The 15,044-nt window shown below is 36.7% G+C and overlaps 1 protein-coding gene and 1 long non-coding RNA gene across 5 annotated transcripts; one reads left to right on the forward strand and one right to left on the reverse strand.

Annotated features, from left to right (window-relative positions):
- Positions 1–284: 284 nt before the first annotated feature.
- On the forward strand, positions 285–10,189 carry LOC113739635 (uncharacterized). Of its 4 annotated transcripts, none has more exons than XM_072045515.1 (16): positions 285–303; positions 1,726–2,025; positions 2,116–2,244; positions 2,351–2,558; positions 3,080–3,226; positions 5,016–5,090; positions 5,353–5,424; positions 6,493–6,564; positions 6,919–6,990; positions 7,117–7,188; positions 7,316–7,387; positions 7,719–7,790; positions 8,210–8,353; positions 8,842–8,913; positions 9,454–9,600; positions 9,678–10,189. In XM_072045515.1, the coding sequence occupies exons 2-16, from the start codon at positions 1,828–1,830 to the stop codon at positions 9,860–9,862; spliced, it is 1,737 nt and encodes a 578-aa protein (XP_071901616.1). In that variant the 5' UTR covers positions 285–303; positions 1,726–1,827; the 3' UTR covers positions 9,863–10,189. The 4 variants fall into 4 exon arrangements, with proteins under 4 accessions (XP_071901616.1, XP_027122701.1, XP_071901618.1 ...); XM_027266900.2 differs by lacking the exon at positions 285–303 and adding an exon at positions 330–496; XM_072045517.1 differs by lacking the exons at positions 285–303; positions 8,210–8,353 and adding an exon at positions 330–496.
- Positions 10,190–10,864: 675 nt separating this feature from the next.
- Positions 10,865–11,484, reverse strand: LOC140005140 (uncharacterized). The gene is made up of 3 exons (XR_011812926.1): positions 11,399–11,484; positions 11,087–11,297; positions 10,865–10,922 (listed from the first exon to the last, which is right to left on the reverse strand). It is a non-coding gene; the product is annotated as an uncharacterized lncRNA (long non-coding RNA).
- Between the last annotated feature and the right edge of the window lie 3,560 nt (positions 11,485–15,044).

Genomic DNA, 15,044 nt, shown 5'->3' on the forward strand with positions numbered 1-15,044 from the left:
TGAATTTATTAGGAGAACTTGTTATAAGTATGAACACAAATTGAGGACTTCTATGTGGGTTATTGTCACGGGCGTTATATGTTTGCTGTCTCATTAACATAACGCTGCCAGTAATTCAACCAAATTAAAATGTTGATCAAATTTAGGGGGTGCAAAGTATATGAAAGAAAAGTTTAGGGTATAAAGTCTAAATGAAAAAATAAGGTGACAAAGTGGGAAAAGCTTCACCCGTAGTCACCAAACTCCAAACCTCAGCCTTACCACGTGGCGCCAAAGCTGAGGCTCGGCTTCAGCACTACCCTTGTACGCTTCTTCTTCTTCTTCTTCTGCTCTCTGGCCTCTGCCACTTTCATCATCATATTTCTTCACACACTCACGCACTATCAGCAAAGACAACACACTCGTACGGAACGAATATAATCACAAATTACTTTGTCTTTTTTGTTTTTCCTGGCTCGTGATTTGGAGTGATCATCATTCATATGATTAACACGAGGTTTAGCTTTAATCCCTTTTCTCTGTCTCGACGGTCATTAAAAAAAAAAAGATATTTTTATGAGTTGATCGTATTCGTTTGTTGTTGTTGTTGTTGTTGTTGTTGTTGTTGTTGTTGTTGTTGCTTTTAAAAAAAAAAAAAAAAAATCTTAATTATGCAAATTGTTTAAGAGAGATTGCTTAAAGCTTTGGACTTTATTCTCATGCTATACTGTACTTGAAGACTGAAGTGTTTAACTGTTTCAGGGGAGTTTAGTAGTTGGATTGTAATCATGGGAATGTGTTGATTTCAAAAGCTTTGCCTTTTGGGTTTAATTCCTCGAAAAAAAATATGAAAATTCTTGAGTCTTGAATTCTAGTTTGCTCTTTTTAATCTTTTTCGAATTTTTTACTTTTTATTTTTAAAAATTTTGAGGTTTCAACACTGAGGAGAAGTCTATATATTTGTCTTAGTGGGGGCAGGAGCCAGGAGGGGTGCAGAATGGAGAGGAAACGATAAAGTCGGCTTCTTTGGCGGTGATTTTATTAGGGGTAGAAAATATAGTATGTTATGAGAGTTATAATGGGTGCTTAGCTAGCTCTCAACTATCCTTTCGCCTTACCTGCTAGATTTTTAGCAGAATTAATTAATTGTGAAGAAAAATTGAAGTTTTGTAACTTAAACTGGAAGCACCCTTATGGAAATTATCTGCTACTCTTACAGTTGAGCAAAATATAAGTGTTTCTTATATTTAAGTAAGTTTCTTTGTGTTTATGATCAGGAATTCCCTTTTGGTTTTATGGATATTTTAGTTGCGTGGTATTCGTGTGTTGTAGAATTGCGACCTTTTAATAGACACTTACTCTTCTGGATGCTCGTAGACTCTTGAACTGTGACTTTAAAGCTCCAACAGATGAGCAGAGAGGCAGAATTTGATTAGTTAACTCTTTAACCAAAAAAAGATTTGAGCATCATCAGTGGAAATGCTTCTTTCATACAGTGGCCTGGCCGATACAGCTTCCTGCTTCAAGAAATTTATGTCATTATAGTGGTCTAATCTCATTGTTCTTCTATTGTTCAATATGGATATCTAATAGTCTGTGAAAATGGAAACTGAGGCATGATATATTTCCATGCTTTTAAAGTAAATGTTTGCTTTTTTATTGTTTTTTTTTTTTTTGGGGATGTGTTTGTCTCTCTGTGCCCAGCATCCTCGTTTAAGCATGTTTTTCTTCTGTTTTGTCCTGCAGGATGCAGTACTAGAATGCATTCCCAACAATTTGGCCATTATATGAGTTAATTTTTGCTTATATGCTGGCTCACTGGCGTTAAAGATTATAAGATATTTATAAATGGGAGGAGCTTGTTCCAGAAAACGAGACCAGCAGGTTGATGAGGACAACATACACAGAGGATTTTCTGGGAGATACTGCAAAAGTGGAAGTTCAAAATGGCTTGGATCCTCATTTTCACGATCTTTGTCAGATGTTAAACAGGGGATAGGGAAGAGCCCATCTCTCATGGAGTTGTGTACTTACAAAATTTGTGAAGTATGTATTTTTATTAATAAGCTTTTATTGAGGAAAATCTTGAACATATGTTATCGAAGGGATTGATTGTTCTGCTTTGTGCTATTACAGGCCATCCATAACTACGGTTCCTTCTCTATGTTGCCAAGGGATGTAAGTCAACAGATATTTGATGAGTTGGTCTATTCACAACGTTTAAATGATGTCATTCTTCAAGCTTTTCGAGATTGTGCTCTTCAGGTAGTTGAACTTCCATTTGTTGAAGTGGGAATTGCTGCAGTGATTTTTGTTTTTTGGGTATTAGGCAGTTTGGCAGACTTGAGAGCATCTATATTGTACTTGGCAGGATTTGAATTTGGGGGAATACCCAGGATTCAATGACAGTTGGATGGACATGATTGCTTCACAGGGTTCATCTTTACTTTCTGTGGATTTCAGTGGTTCAGATGTTACTGATGCTGGCTTGAGCCACCTCAAAGACTGCACAGGCCTTCAAGCGTTGAATTTTAATTATTGTGATAAGATTTCAGACAATGGGATGGCACATATCTCTGGTGTGGTTTCCTTCCTAGCCTTGGGTTATTTGTCACATCTTCATTGATCTGTTAAGAAATACTCCCATGATGCACCTCCTTTTCCCCCTGCCCAGTGAATGTAGATGAAATTGGTTAGCTTCTTTTCTGTGCATCAGTGTGCACATACAGGCACATTTAATTTTCTTGGTCTAGAGGCTTAGCATGGAGTTGATTCTAAGGTTTTAAATGTTCAGTAAAAAATTATGGGAATTGTGCTTATGGAGTACTAAGTAGGGAAATCGGTCTAATTCTTACAGTCCATAGGTGCCTGAATGCTACTTATTTCTCTGAATGATTTGTTGTTCTTAGAATACTTTTACCTGACTTCTAATGGAGTGTACATTGCTTAATGCCGAACTGTGTAAAGCAGCTGTAGCTCTGAATTTCTCTTATCAGCAATCATTTTCTTCGTTTTATGCATTACCAGAACATATAATCTCTCAGGATTATATCTTGGTCCCTGAGTGATTAATCTATGTGCCTTTGGTTCAAATTATCAGGTCTTTCAAACATGACGACCCTGAGTTTCAGGAGAAACAACATGATTACAGCTCAAGGAATGAGTGCCTTATCTGGTTTGGTTAACCTAGTGAAGTTGGACCTTGAAAGATGCCCAAAGATCCATGGAGGTCTTGTTCATCTTAAAGGTTTGTTCCTTGTTTTGCTTTGATTAGAGAACTAATCTGCTGCACGTAGATTGAATTCTGATAAGGACAGCTTGTATGTTTCTTAGATTTAGAATAAAAGGTTTCAACCCTATGATTCAACATGGGGCTTGTCTTCTTTGTGCACCATTTCTATTGCTGGATAAGCTAGCAGATTTTTTGATGTGACAATAAGTATTTGCCAACTTCTGGGTTGAGAAAAGGCATTCATAGTGCTTTTCTTTTTGTTTTATAGAAAAGATCACTTGTTGAAGGCATGTGCGAAGATCTTGGTTTTAGGCAATGATTATCTAGGGTATTATCTGGGTTTCTCTCTTCCTTCCCTCTCAATAGTACATCTTACATTCCATTTTGTTCAGTATATATGGTATACTCTTAAGTTTTATGTTTCCAACAATTTTTCTCAGCAGAATAAAGTCACTACCTAGGTGAGGGCCCTTCGTGCAGACTGTATAAAGGAAAACCATTTTGAGAACCTGATGTTGTGCTTTATGGGCTAGTTTTTAAAATAATTGTGTGAAGAAGAAAGAACTATGGCATCACCGAGAGTCAGATGCATAGTTCAATCCATCTTTTTATGTTGGATAGAACTAAAATTTTAGTGAAGGGATTTTCCTTGTAGAAGTATCTCTGCCATCCTTGAAGGACATTAGCCATTAATGTTTCACTTTGAATTGAAAAAGTTGCTACGTTTTTATGCACTGGAATTTGTATAATAAAGCTTCTTGTGAGCTTCTTGATTGATAAACTTTAGAAATCCTTAAAATGTTTTATTTTTAAAGGAAATACATAAGCATAATAATTAAATTAGGTGTTCTTGGTTTTGTTTCATCAGCTCTGGAGGGGTAAACTTTGCCATGCTAGAATAGTTGTAATCAGCTGAGGGAGACAAATATGTGTGCTTGCACAACGAGGTTGGTTTTGGTTCTACCTCTATTGGATAAGAACTTATCACCAGTAGACAAATATCATCTCAAAAGTACCTATTTTATGGTAATAGTAATCTTGGAGCTATTACTGCTTCCAGAGATTTGATTGTTTTTCCCACCTAAAACGTTGCTCCTTATACTAGACTATGGTTCTATCAAAAGAACTTATTTCATGGTTGAGGATCTTGGGGCTATTGATTTCCCTGAACATGACTGTTCCATCCCTCTAGAACCTTGTCCGTTTATTTTGTATGCTATGATCTTGGATATTGGAAAAGAGCTTCCTTGAATTGGAAAAGACCTTTGGGTACCTTTACATGAGAACTGTGTATACTAGGTTTGCCATTTTGGGTTCTGAGTGTGACTTGGTAATGCATCACCAAAAAGGGCCCACACTGTGTGCATGTGTCGTAACAGTGACTTAAGATTGATGGATAATGCAGAAATTTGGATGTTAACAGGGTAGGCCCCTGGAGAAGAATGTTAGTTCTTACTCATGCCTATTCGCTCTCAAAGGGAGACAGCATCAGATATTTGATGAATCTGATCTCATCTCCATGTCTTTCTTTTTTTCCTGAAAATGTAGGACAAAGGATGTTTTCTAAAGCTGTGAATGGGAGCTTACTAATTTATTAGAGGTTTTATAATTTTCATCCTCTCCTGTAGTTTTTCTCGACTTATTTAAGCACTTGAAAGCAGATGGGGTATAGTAACTCCTGCTGGGACAATTTGTCAGAAGCATCCTTCTTCTAATTTATCTTAATATAAATAGGTTCTTATATTTATAGTGTTTTTGAGAATGGGCTAACGATGCTGAGACAACCTTAATTCACTCTTGGCAGGTTTAACCAAGCTCGAGTCTCTTAATATCAATTGTTGCAATTGTATTACAGATACTGACATGAAGCCTCTCCAAGGTAACTCTTATCCTGTAAAACCTCTGGATGAGTAGGAAATGAATGGGAATGGATGGTGACTCTTTACAGTGACTGAAAAAATTGCTGAAAAGATGCCAAGTAGTGCATGATATAATTTTCTGTTGTGCTAAGTAACGTCTGATGTGATTTTTAATGGAGCTCTGATTTAGACTAGTTTACCTGATCAGTTGCAGTAGAAAGTGCTTTTTGTATGTGATCATATGTGCTAATCTCAAATCATTCTGGATTTTTTTTATTTCAGGACTTGCAAATTTGAAAGCTTTACAAATTTCATCCAGTAAAGTCACAGATCATGGTGTAAATTTTTTGAAAGGTACAGTGGTCTTGGTTTTTATCTTTCTTTAAGAACTTTAGATTTGTATTATGAGTCTTAGAGCTAGTGTATATTTATAGCTGTATTGCTTTGGCAGAAGTTTTATTTGTGCTTAAATTTCTTATCAAATTTGAGCAAACTTTATTCTTACCAATAATGATGTGAAACTCAAATGCTCCATATGTTTGTCTTAGATAGAGATATCAATATTGGCTGAGGTCTGCAGGTTTGTTCTTGAATGATTTCTCTAAAAACATTTCTTCCAGGAAGGGTGCAGGGAAGGAAGAACCTCGGATGGGAGCTTTCAGATTTGAAAATCCAGTCCAATTGAAAGACAAAAGATAAAAATCTTGTCCACTAGGCTGTATTTGATTCTATGTAAGAGAGTATCAAGACAGAACTAACTAAGTGTAGGGTTTTGATTAGTGTCAAAAGGAGAAATTTGTTCAACATTATGGTGCCCTGGGGAACTCAAAGATGGGGTTTATGATGGCTTTTAAATAGTATAGAGGGATCTAATCCTGGGACATGCTTCGTAAAAATCAACAACACGAGCCCCAGTGGGTTAAGCAGAACTGTCTTGGAAAGTCGTCGTTTATTGCTATCATGGCTCTTATGTGATTTTGGTCAGAAAATTGGATTTAGGATCTCCATGTAATTGTTTATTCCAGTCTTTTTTTAAAGAGTTTTTGCTATCCGTGAGGAGTATGTAACTTTTAGGCATTTCAGTGTAAGCCACTAGTTAAAAATATTTACTGAGGGTACAGTTCAGTTTGTAAAAGGTAATCTCTCAGGAAGATTTTCTTGTCAATCTGTCAACTGGTTTTTATTGACTTTCAATAAATTATTTTTTTATGGGGTACCCGTTTGGAAGCACGAGTCAACCACAGGACTCTTCAAGCATACATCTTTTAGCATGGTCCTTTCAGTAATGTATTTGTCATTCTGAATCATATTTGCACCAGATACCAAAGCCAGTTGCTATTTGAACCGCCTATCTTTCAGCTAATATTCATGCATTTGTACAATCTTCTTTGACTTCTGTTGAGATATCTGTTTGCATTGCAGCATTGCACAAGCTTGAATTGCTGAACATGGAGGGTTGCCCAGTTACTGCAGCATGCTTAGAGTCTCTTTCAGGTTCATATTCTGCTTTGATTATCCGGAATTTATGTATGTTTTTTACTAACCCCTTTGATGCTCTTATTCACTAAGCAGCAGGTCCTACTTTTTGATGTTATGCCATCTTGAGTTGATCAGTTGAAATGTCTTTCCCATTTAATAGATTGTTTTTACTTGATTTCTGAAAGAATCTTTATATATGTATGAATTGGTGATTTTCTGTATTTGGGTCGATACCTCATTGTTGAGAACATTTGTTTTGTCATTTTGCCTCCTCCTGCTGAGTTTATGAAACTTGTTGGCATCAGATGAAGCATGTTGTTATTGTCATTTGTGTTAAAATATCGATTCTTTGTTTGCTTGTTCATGCAGCCCTTGGTGCCCTCTTATATTTAAATTTAAGCAGATGTAATTTGGCTGATGATGGATGTGACAAATTTTCAAGTAAGTTGAAACACTTCGATTGTAGACTCTTTTTTTTCCTCTTAAATCAAAGGATTTTATTGACTATGAAGTCTTATCATGTGATGTTTTTAACATCTTCTTGAATGCTGTCTTTGTGATATTTAGGGCTGCAGGCTCTGAAAGTACTGAATTTAGGGTTCAATGAGATCTCGGATGCTATCTTGGTATATTTAAAAGGTCTCCCCCCCCCAGCTCTTTGACTTTTTGTCTTCTCTTCTTGCTTTTGGCATATTTTTAAATTTAGTGGGGCCTAAAGATGAAAATATTTGGAAATATCATATATACTTATCCATAGTTTAAACAGGTTTAACAAATTTGGAGAGCTTGAACCTGGATTCTTGTAGTATTCGTGATGAAGGGCTGGTTAACTTGGCAGGTTAGTGTTGTATGTTGCAAGTTATTTACTCTTTGTTGGTCATTACTTGCTGCATGGTACCAAGATATCAGAAATACGAAGATATGATTTTCATGCACCGGTATCATCTTGGTATCAGGATAATAGCAGATTGATTATGCAATGAACATAATGGTAACTGATGCATATCCTTGTTTGCATGACATTTGGATCCTTGTTCCAAGCCATTGTTGTTGACCTAATTTAACGTGTCTAACCATCGTTATTTTTGTTTCTATTTTTTCCAATTATTGTTTATCTGCTGATGCTAATTCTAAATGTTGACTTAGTCATTTTGGTGTTAAATTTTCAGGCCTTAGTCGTTTGAAATGTTTAGAGTTGTCTGATACTGAAGTGGGAAGCAGTGGATTGCGTCATCTTTCTGGTTAGACATTTTCCTTCTTGTTACTAAGTGAGTGGGTGCAAGAAAACTGGTGAAATTTTGGTCAAAGCTGCAAGCATGTATACGCTTGAAAAATTGGGTGTTGATCTTTATCTAGTTTGAATTTGACAGACCAATCTGTTCTGTGTTTCAAATCTTAACTTTTGTTAGTGCTTGTTTTGTGCTGCTTGCTATTTTAGTCGATATACTTCCACGATAATGTTAAGCCTCTTTCTATTTTCTTTTTCTTTTTTTTTTTTAAATATCCTCCCCCCTTCTCTCTTCCCCCGATGGACCCCCCATGGGGAAGGGAGTTGGTTAGGCAAATTTGGAAAGTTATATAGTGCTAAGTACATGATTTATGATTACTATTATACTTGTATTGACTACTCATATTAGTATTATTATTTATCACTTTGTAGGATTAGGCAATTTGGAGAGTTTGAACCTATCATTTACTGTTGTCACTGATGGTGGGCTTAGAAAGTTATCTGGATTATCATGTCTGAGGTCACTTAATTTGGATGTTCGCCAAATTACTGATACTGGCCTTGCAGCTCTCACCAGTAAGTAATTCTGGGTGGTTATTATCTTCACTTTCCCATACTTCCTCTAGGAAATATGCATAGACTTCTATCATCATCTGTTTATGTCAGAACTAATTTCCATGTCCGCGTTCTTTGTTGACTGGCTGCTTGTGACCAACTAGTTTTATTAAGTTGCCTTCCAGTTTTTAGGGGGTTATATCTTAATGGTGCTTTTTGCTCCATAGTTTATTAGATTCCAGAATTTCCCATCTTGCTATATGCTTGGTACCATGTTTTCTAAAATTTCTCTTTGAGCTGAAATCTGGATCTAGGTTTGTTTGGATTCTTATTGATAATATTTTCCATAGGAAATGAATTTTGTGCTTTCAATATGGTCTCAAATCTGAATTAAGATTGTAGCACAGAAATTCCAATAAATTAGCTGATAGCAAGGATTATTCAGCAAAATATTGCTCCTCTAAATGCTTTTGACTTTTATTATAAACTTTCTTTCTTGATTGATTCAGGTTTGACTGGATTGACTCATTTGGATCTATTTGGAGCTCGAATCACTGATTCTGGAACGAATTATTTAAAATGTATGTGGGTAGTGGTACTCTCTTAATTTCCTCTGGGTTTCAGTTATAGTGTTTTCCTTCAACCTTCTTTTTCTTCTTCTTTTTTTGGTTTTATATAGGAGATTGAGACATGAATACAATACTCATGGATTGCTTATTTAATTTATCTGGCCTCCGCAGGATGCTACTTCTGCATCTTAATGGAAATAGGATTGAGCGTTTAATTTTTTTTCTCTTTCGTCTTTCTTTTCCCGTCTTTCTGGTTTTTGAATGTTGCAAGCTTTACCTTATAATATGGATTTTTTGTGCTGGCTTACAGTTTTCTAACAAAGGATCTTGGGCATAAACTGTTAGTTGTGTAATCTCCTAAGTTGTCTGGATTCTCCTTTCTCCTGGGTGAAAGGAAAGTGTGTTTTGACTGGTTTAAACTGCAGACCTTTTCTTGTTTTTCTTTTTGTGGGTTTTCATTTGGGGCAGAGCGGGGTGTTCTTGAGAGCACCACTTTCTTTGCTTAGCTTTTGGCCTTTGACATATGCTTCCTTCGTTATTTTCATAATACAGGTTTCAGAAACCTTCGTTCGCTAGAAATTTGTGGAGGAGGATTAACTGACGCAGGAGTGAAGAATATCAAAGATCTCACTTCACTTGCGCTTCTAAATCTTTCCCAGAACAGCCACCTGACTGATAAATCATTGGAAGCAATTTCTGGTAGTTTGGTGTAACCGTATTACTTTCACTGCTATCCATTGCTAACAAGTTTGACTTACAATATCTTGTAAATGCAGGGTTGACACAACTTGTCTCTTTGAATGTCTCGAATTCTCGTGTAACGAGTGCTGGATTGCAGCATCTGAAGCCACTTAAGAATTTGAAGTCCCTTACCTTAGAGTCCTGCAAGGTAACTGCAAATGATTTAAAGAAACTGCAGGCAACTCACCTCCCAAATCTGGTGAACTTTCGGCCAGAATAGCACTGGGCTCCCTCCTGGACAACCAGATTATTGTGAATATCTAGAATCTAGTCAGTGATGGGAGTGCTACTGTGAATGATGAGTGAATAAATCTTGCATTTGTTGAACTGTACATATCCTAGATTCTAGAGTTGCTGTTAAGTTGTCTTTTGTTGGGTGTCCTGAACATACTCTCTTATGCTGCCATATGTGAAGCTTTCTTTCGCATCGTGCAGTTAGTATGAAAGAATTGTAAATAAGCTTCCTTGGCAAGGTTTGTTTTCTTGAAATAATCATGTAAGTATTTACAATCAAGAAACTATATAATTTATGGAACACTTTTGTAAATTCTCGAATTAATTTTCGTAGTTGCTATCTTTGTGTGTTGAAAATCTAGAATATCTTTTTTTTATGTATATCCCATGATCTCTGCTATATCCCATGATTTCTGCTATATCCCATGATTTCTGCTTTATTTTAGGATAGAATAATTTACTCCTAATGTATTTTAGGATAGAATAAATTAGCTCCTAATTTTTAGGAAATTACAGATTTCAGGGAATTGACAAAAGTCCAATTTCATTTGTATAAATGTTGTACAGAGTCTAGAACAAGAGATATGACAGAACAATTCAGTTTTCTTTTTTTGTTCATGGTATCAGAGCTTGGGACCTCTTCTTGTCAGCCTTCATTGCTGAGTGCTTTCCTCTCTTCAAGTCTTTATTGCCAAGTGCAATTTCCAGCCTTCATTGCTGATATTTTTCATTAGGCCTTCATTGCCAATTTTTCTTTGAAACCTCCAACATGTCTGAAACTGAAACATCAGAAATCCACTCCAATACCAAATCAGAAGAGACCTCAAATATTCCACAAATAGGGGATTTGTAGAATATCCAGGCAGCCTACAGGCTCAACGGGAAAAACTATTTGAAGTGATCACAATTTGTTCAAACATTTCTCAAAGGAAAGGGCAAAATCAGCCACTTGCTTGGAACTGGACCGAAAAAGGGAGATCCTAAATTTGCTGCTTGGGATGAAGAGGATTCTATGGTCATGTCATGGCTGTGGAACTCCATGTTACCTGAAATAAGCGATACTTGCATGTTCCTATCAACAGCTCAAGATATATGGTCTACTATTCGACAGACCTATTCAAAGGCAGGAGATGCTGCCCTAATCTATGAGATCAAAACAAAGATCTCAGCCACTAAACATGGCAACTTTTCTGTTACTCAATATGCCAACCTTTTGCAAAATCTATGGCAGGAACTGGACCAATATCGGTGTGTTCAGATGTTGTGTAGTGAAGATGCAGCCACCTTGAAAAACTTTATCGAAAAGGATAGAGTTTATGACTTCCTTGCAGGTCTGAATGTGGAATTTGATCAGGTCAGAGTCCAGATATTGGGGAAGGAAAGATTATCATCTCTGAATGAGACAATATCATTGGTTCGAGCTGAAGAGAATAGGCGAGAAGTCATGTTAGAGCCTAAAACATTAGAAGGCTCGGCAATGATTTCTACAAAGTCAAATAAAGATACAATTTGGTGCACGTACTGCAAAAAATCACGCCATACGCGAGATGATTGCTTCAAACTCCATGGGAAGGAACAAGTCCTTAGTCGTAAAGGAGGATTCAAAGGGTGAAAAGCCCACTTAACTGCTGGAGAAGACCAAACACAAGAAAAATCCAACCAGACTGGTATGGGAGAATTCAAGAAAGAAGAAATTGAAAAGCTAAGAAACCTCCTAAATTCCCTTGAAAAGTCCTCTAGTACGTGTTCATTGGCTCAATCAGGTAAGTACCTTAACTCTTATGCTTTAAGTGCCTCAAGCATGTCTTCTCTAGGCTCTTGGGTCATCGACTCAGGAGCTACTGACCATATGACTCACAGACCAATCAGATTTAGAACATACAACCCATGTCCTGGAAATAGAAAAATTACTGTTGCGGATGGATCTCCTATAACTGTTGCAGGCCAAGGGACAGTAAATCTATCAAATTCTTTGTCCCTAAATAATGTGTTGCATGTCCCAAAATTGTCCTCCAATCTCATATCCATCCATCAAATTACCAAAGATCTGAACTGTAGAGTAATTTTCTATACTACTCACTGTGTTTTTTAGGATTTGGTTACGGGGAGGACGATTGGACTTGCTAAGGTGAATGACGGGCTTTATTACCTTGAGGAGATGAGTGGCAACAAGAAGAACAAAAATCAGTTATCCCTCACCTGCTCCTCAAATAATAAATCTGAAATTTGGCTTCATCATTTCCGTCTTGGTCATCCATCTTTTATGCTACTTAAAAGCATGTTTCCTTCACTTTTCAAGAATGAAGATGTTAGTAGTTTCCATTGTGATACATGTGAAATTGCTAAACATCATAAACTATCATTTCCATTGAGTAATACAAGATCTACTAGACCTTTCTCTTTGATACATACTGATATTTGGGGACCTTGTAGAATTTCTAGTATTTCTGGAGCAAAATGGTTTGTCACATTCATTGATGATTGTACTAGAACTACTTGGTTATTTCTTATGAAAGAAAAATCAGAAGTAAGCAGTATTTTTCCAATGTTTCATAAAATGATTTGTACACAATTTGGAAGTTTGATTAAAAGAGTAAGATCTGATAATGCAAGAGACTATTTTAATCAAATTCTCTCATCTTTTTTCCAAAAAGAGGGTATAATACATGAGTCATCTTGTGTAGATACACCCCAACAAAATGGGATTGCTGAACGAAAAAATAGACATTTACTCAATGTGACTCGAGCAATTTTGTTTCAACATAAAGTTCCAAAAACTTTTTGGGGGGAGGCTGTTTTAACTGCTGCACATTTGATAAATAGAGTACCTTCAAAAGTACTAAATAATCAAAGTCCCATTGCTGCTCTTTCTGGTTTTTTCCCTGATTTTAATGTCTCTTGCACATTGTCACCAAAGGTGTTTGGTTGTGTTGCTTTTGTACATGTTCATGCACACCAAAGAGGGAAACTTGATCCAAGAGCTTTAAAATGTATTTTTGTGGGATACTCAAACACAAAGAAAGGATATAAATGTTATCACCCTCCTTCAAAAATTTTTTTTACCTCTATGGATGTCACATTTGTTGAAAATGAACCTTACTCTCAAAGTAACAATCCTCATCCCCAGGGGGAGAGTTCTTGGGAAGATAAGGAATTTCTCCTTGATCTTCAAAGTTCTACACTAAACTTAAAGTCTTTCAAGCCGGACCATACACCAAATTCTAAAGGAGAACATACTAGCAGTGAACCTGAACCTGAATTTGAAGTTGAACATGCCAGTAAAGAAATTGAACCTGATCTTGGAGTTGAGGGAAAATCTAGTTTAAATCCAACTACACCACTCAAGGTCTACTCAAGGAAGAAAGTTCATATTTCTGAACCTGTGCAAATCCAAGAATCTGAACCACAATCAGGTACTGAAAATTCTGTTCCTTTGTGTGTTCAATCTGACTCTGCTCCTTGTGAATTTAATGATTTAGACCTGCCTATTGCTGTTCGAAAAGGAACACGAGAATGCACTAAGCATCCAATCTCAAATTTCGTGTCTTTCCATAGATTCTCTCCACAACATAAAACTTTCCTTACCACCATCAACTCTATTTCAATTCCACAAACACTACAAGAGGCACTTAGAAATAAGAATTGGTTACATGCTATGAAAGAGGAGATGAATGCCCTAGAGAGAAATAAGACTTGGGAAATTGTAAACCTACCCAAAGGAAAGAAAACAGTGGGGTGTAAATGGGTGTTTACTTTGAAATATAGAACTGATGGTTCATTAGAAAGGCATAAAGCTCGGTTGGTCGCAAAAGGATATACACAGACATATGGGATAGATTACCAAGAGACCTTTGCACCCGTTGCAAAAATGAATACTGTGCGTGTTCTTTTGTCTTTAGCTGCTAACTTTGGTTGGTGTTTACAGCAATTTGATGTGAAGAATGCATTCTTACATGGGGATTTAGAAGAAGAGGTGTACATGGAACCTCCACCGGGTTTCAATGAAATGTTTTTTGAAAAGAAAGTGTGCAGGTTAAAGAAAGCTTTATATGGATTAAAACAATCGCCAAGGGCTTGGTTCGGAAGATTTACTAAAGTGATGTTAGCAATGCAATACAAACAAAGTCAAGGAGATCATACTTTGTTCATAAAACATTCAAAAGGAGGTGTTACAGCTCTACTTGTATATGTAGATGACATCATCATCACCGGGAATGATCCAATTGAAAGAGAAACACTCAAAAAGTGCTTAGCAAAGGAGTTTGAAATTAAAGAACTAGGGAGGCTGAAGTATTTTTTAGGCATTGAGGTGGCATACTCAAGAAAAGGCATCTTTGTTTCCCAACAAAAGTATGTCTTAGACTTGCTTAAAGAAACAGGCAATCTTGGATGCAAGGCAGCAAGCACACCCATTGAGCCTAACTTGAGATTGAATGAAGGGAAGGATGATATCACAGTAGATAAGGGAAGATATCAGCGGTTGGTTGGGAAACTGATATACTTGTCCCATACAAGGCCGGACATAGCATTTGCTGTAAGTGTAGTAAGCCAATTTATGCATGATCCAAGAGAGAAACACTTGCAGGCTGTCAATAGAATTCTATCCTACCTCAAAGGGACACCGGGTAGAGGAATTTTGTTCAAGAAAAATGAAGGATTGCTCATAGAGGCTTATACTGATGCTGATTATGCAGGTTCTGTTGTAGATCGTAGATCAACTTCAGGATATTGTACATTTCTTGGTGGGAACCTAGTGACATGGAGGAGTAAAAAGCAATCGGTTGTTGCAAGATCAAGTGCTGAAGCAGAGTTTAGAGCTATGGCTCATGGAGTTTGTGAATTGCTATGGCTCAAAATAATACTTGATGATCTTAAAATCAAGAGTGAAGGACCTATGAAACTCTATTGCGACAACAAGTCTGCCATCAACATTGCACACAATCCAGTGCAACATGATCGCACAAAGCACATCGAAGTTGATAGACATTTTATTAAAGAAAAGCTGGACAGTGGCATGATTTGCACTCCATATGTAGCATCAAATAAGCAATTGGCAGATGTCTTAACTAAGGGAATGCCAACTTCCAACTTTGAAGACATTACATGCAAGATGGGAATGGAAAATATCTATTCACCATCTTGAGGGGGAGTGTTGAAAATCTAGAATA

Source organism: Coffea arabica, chromosome 4c (assembly GCF_036785885.1).
Source record: "Coffea arabica cultivar ET-39 chromosome 4c, Coffea Arabica ET-39 HiFi, whole genome shotgun sequence".
Classification (NCBI taxonomy): Eukaryota; Viridiplantae; Streptophyta; class Magnoliopsida; order Gentianales; family Rubiaceae; genus Coffea; species Coffea arabica.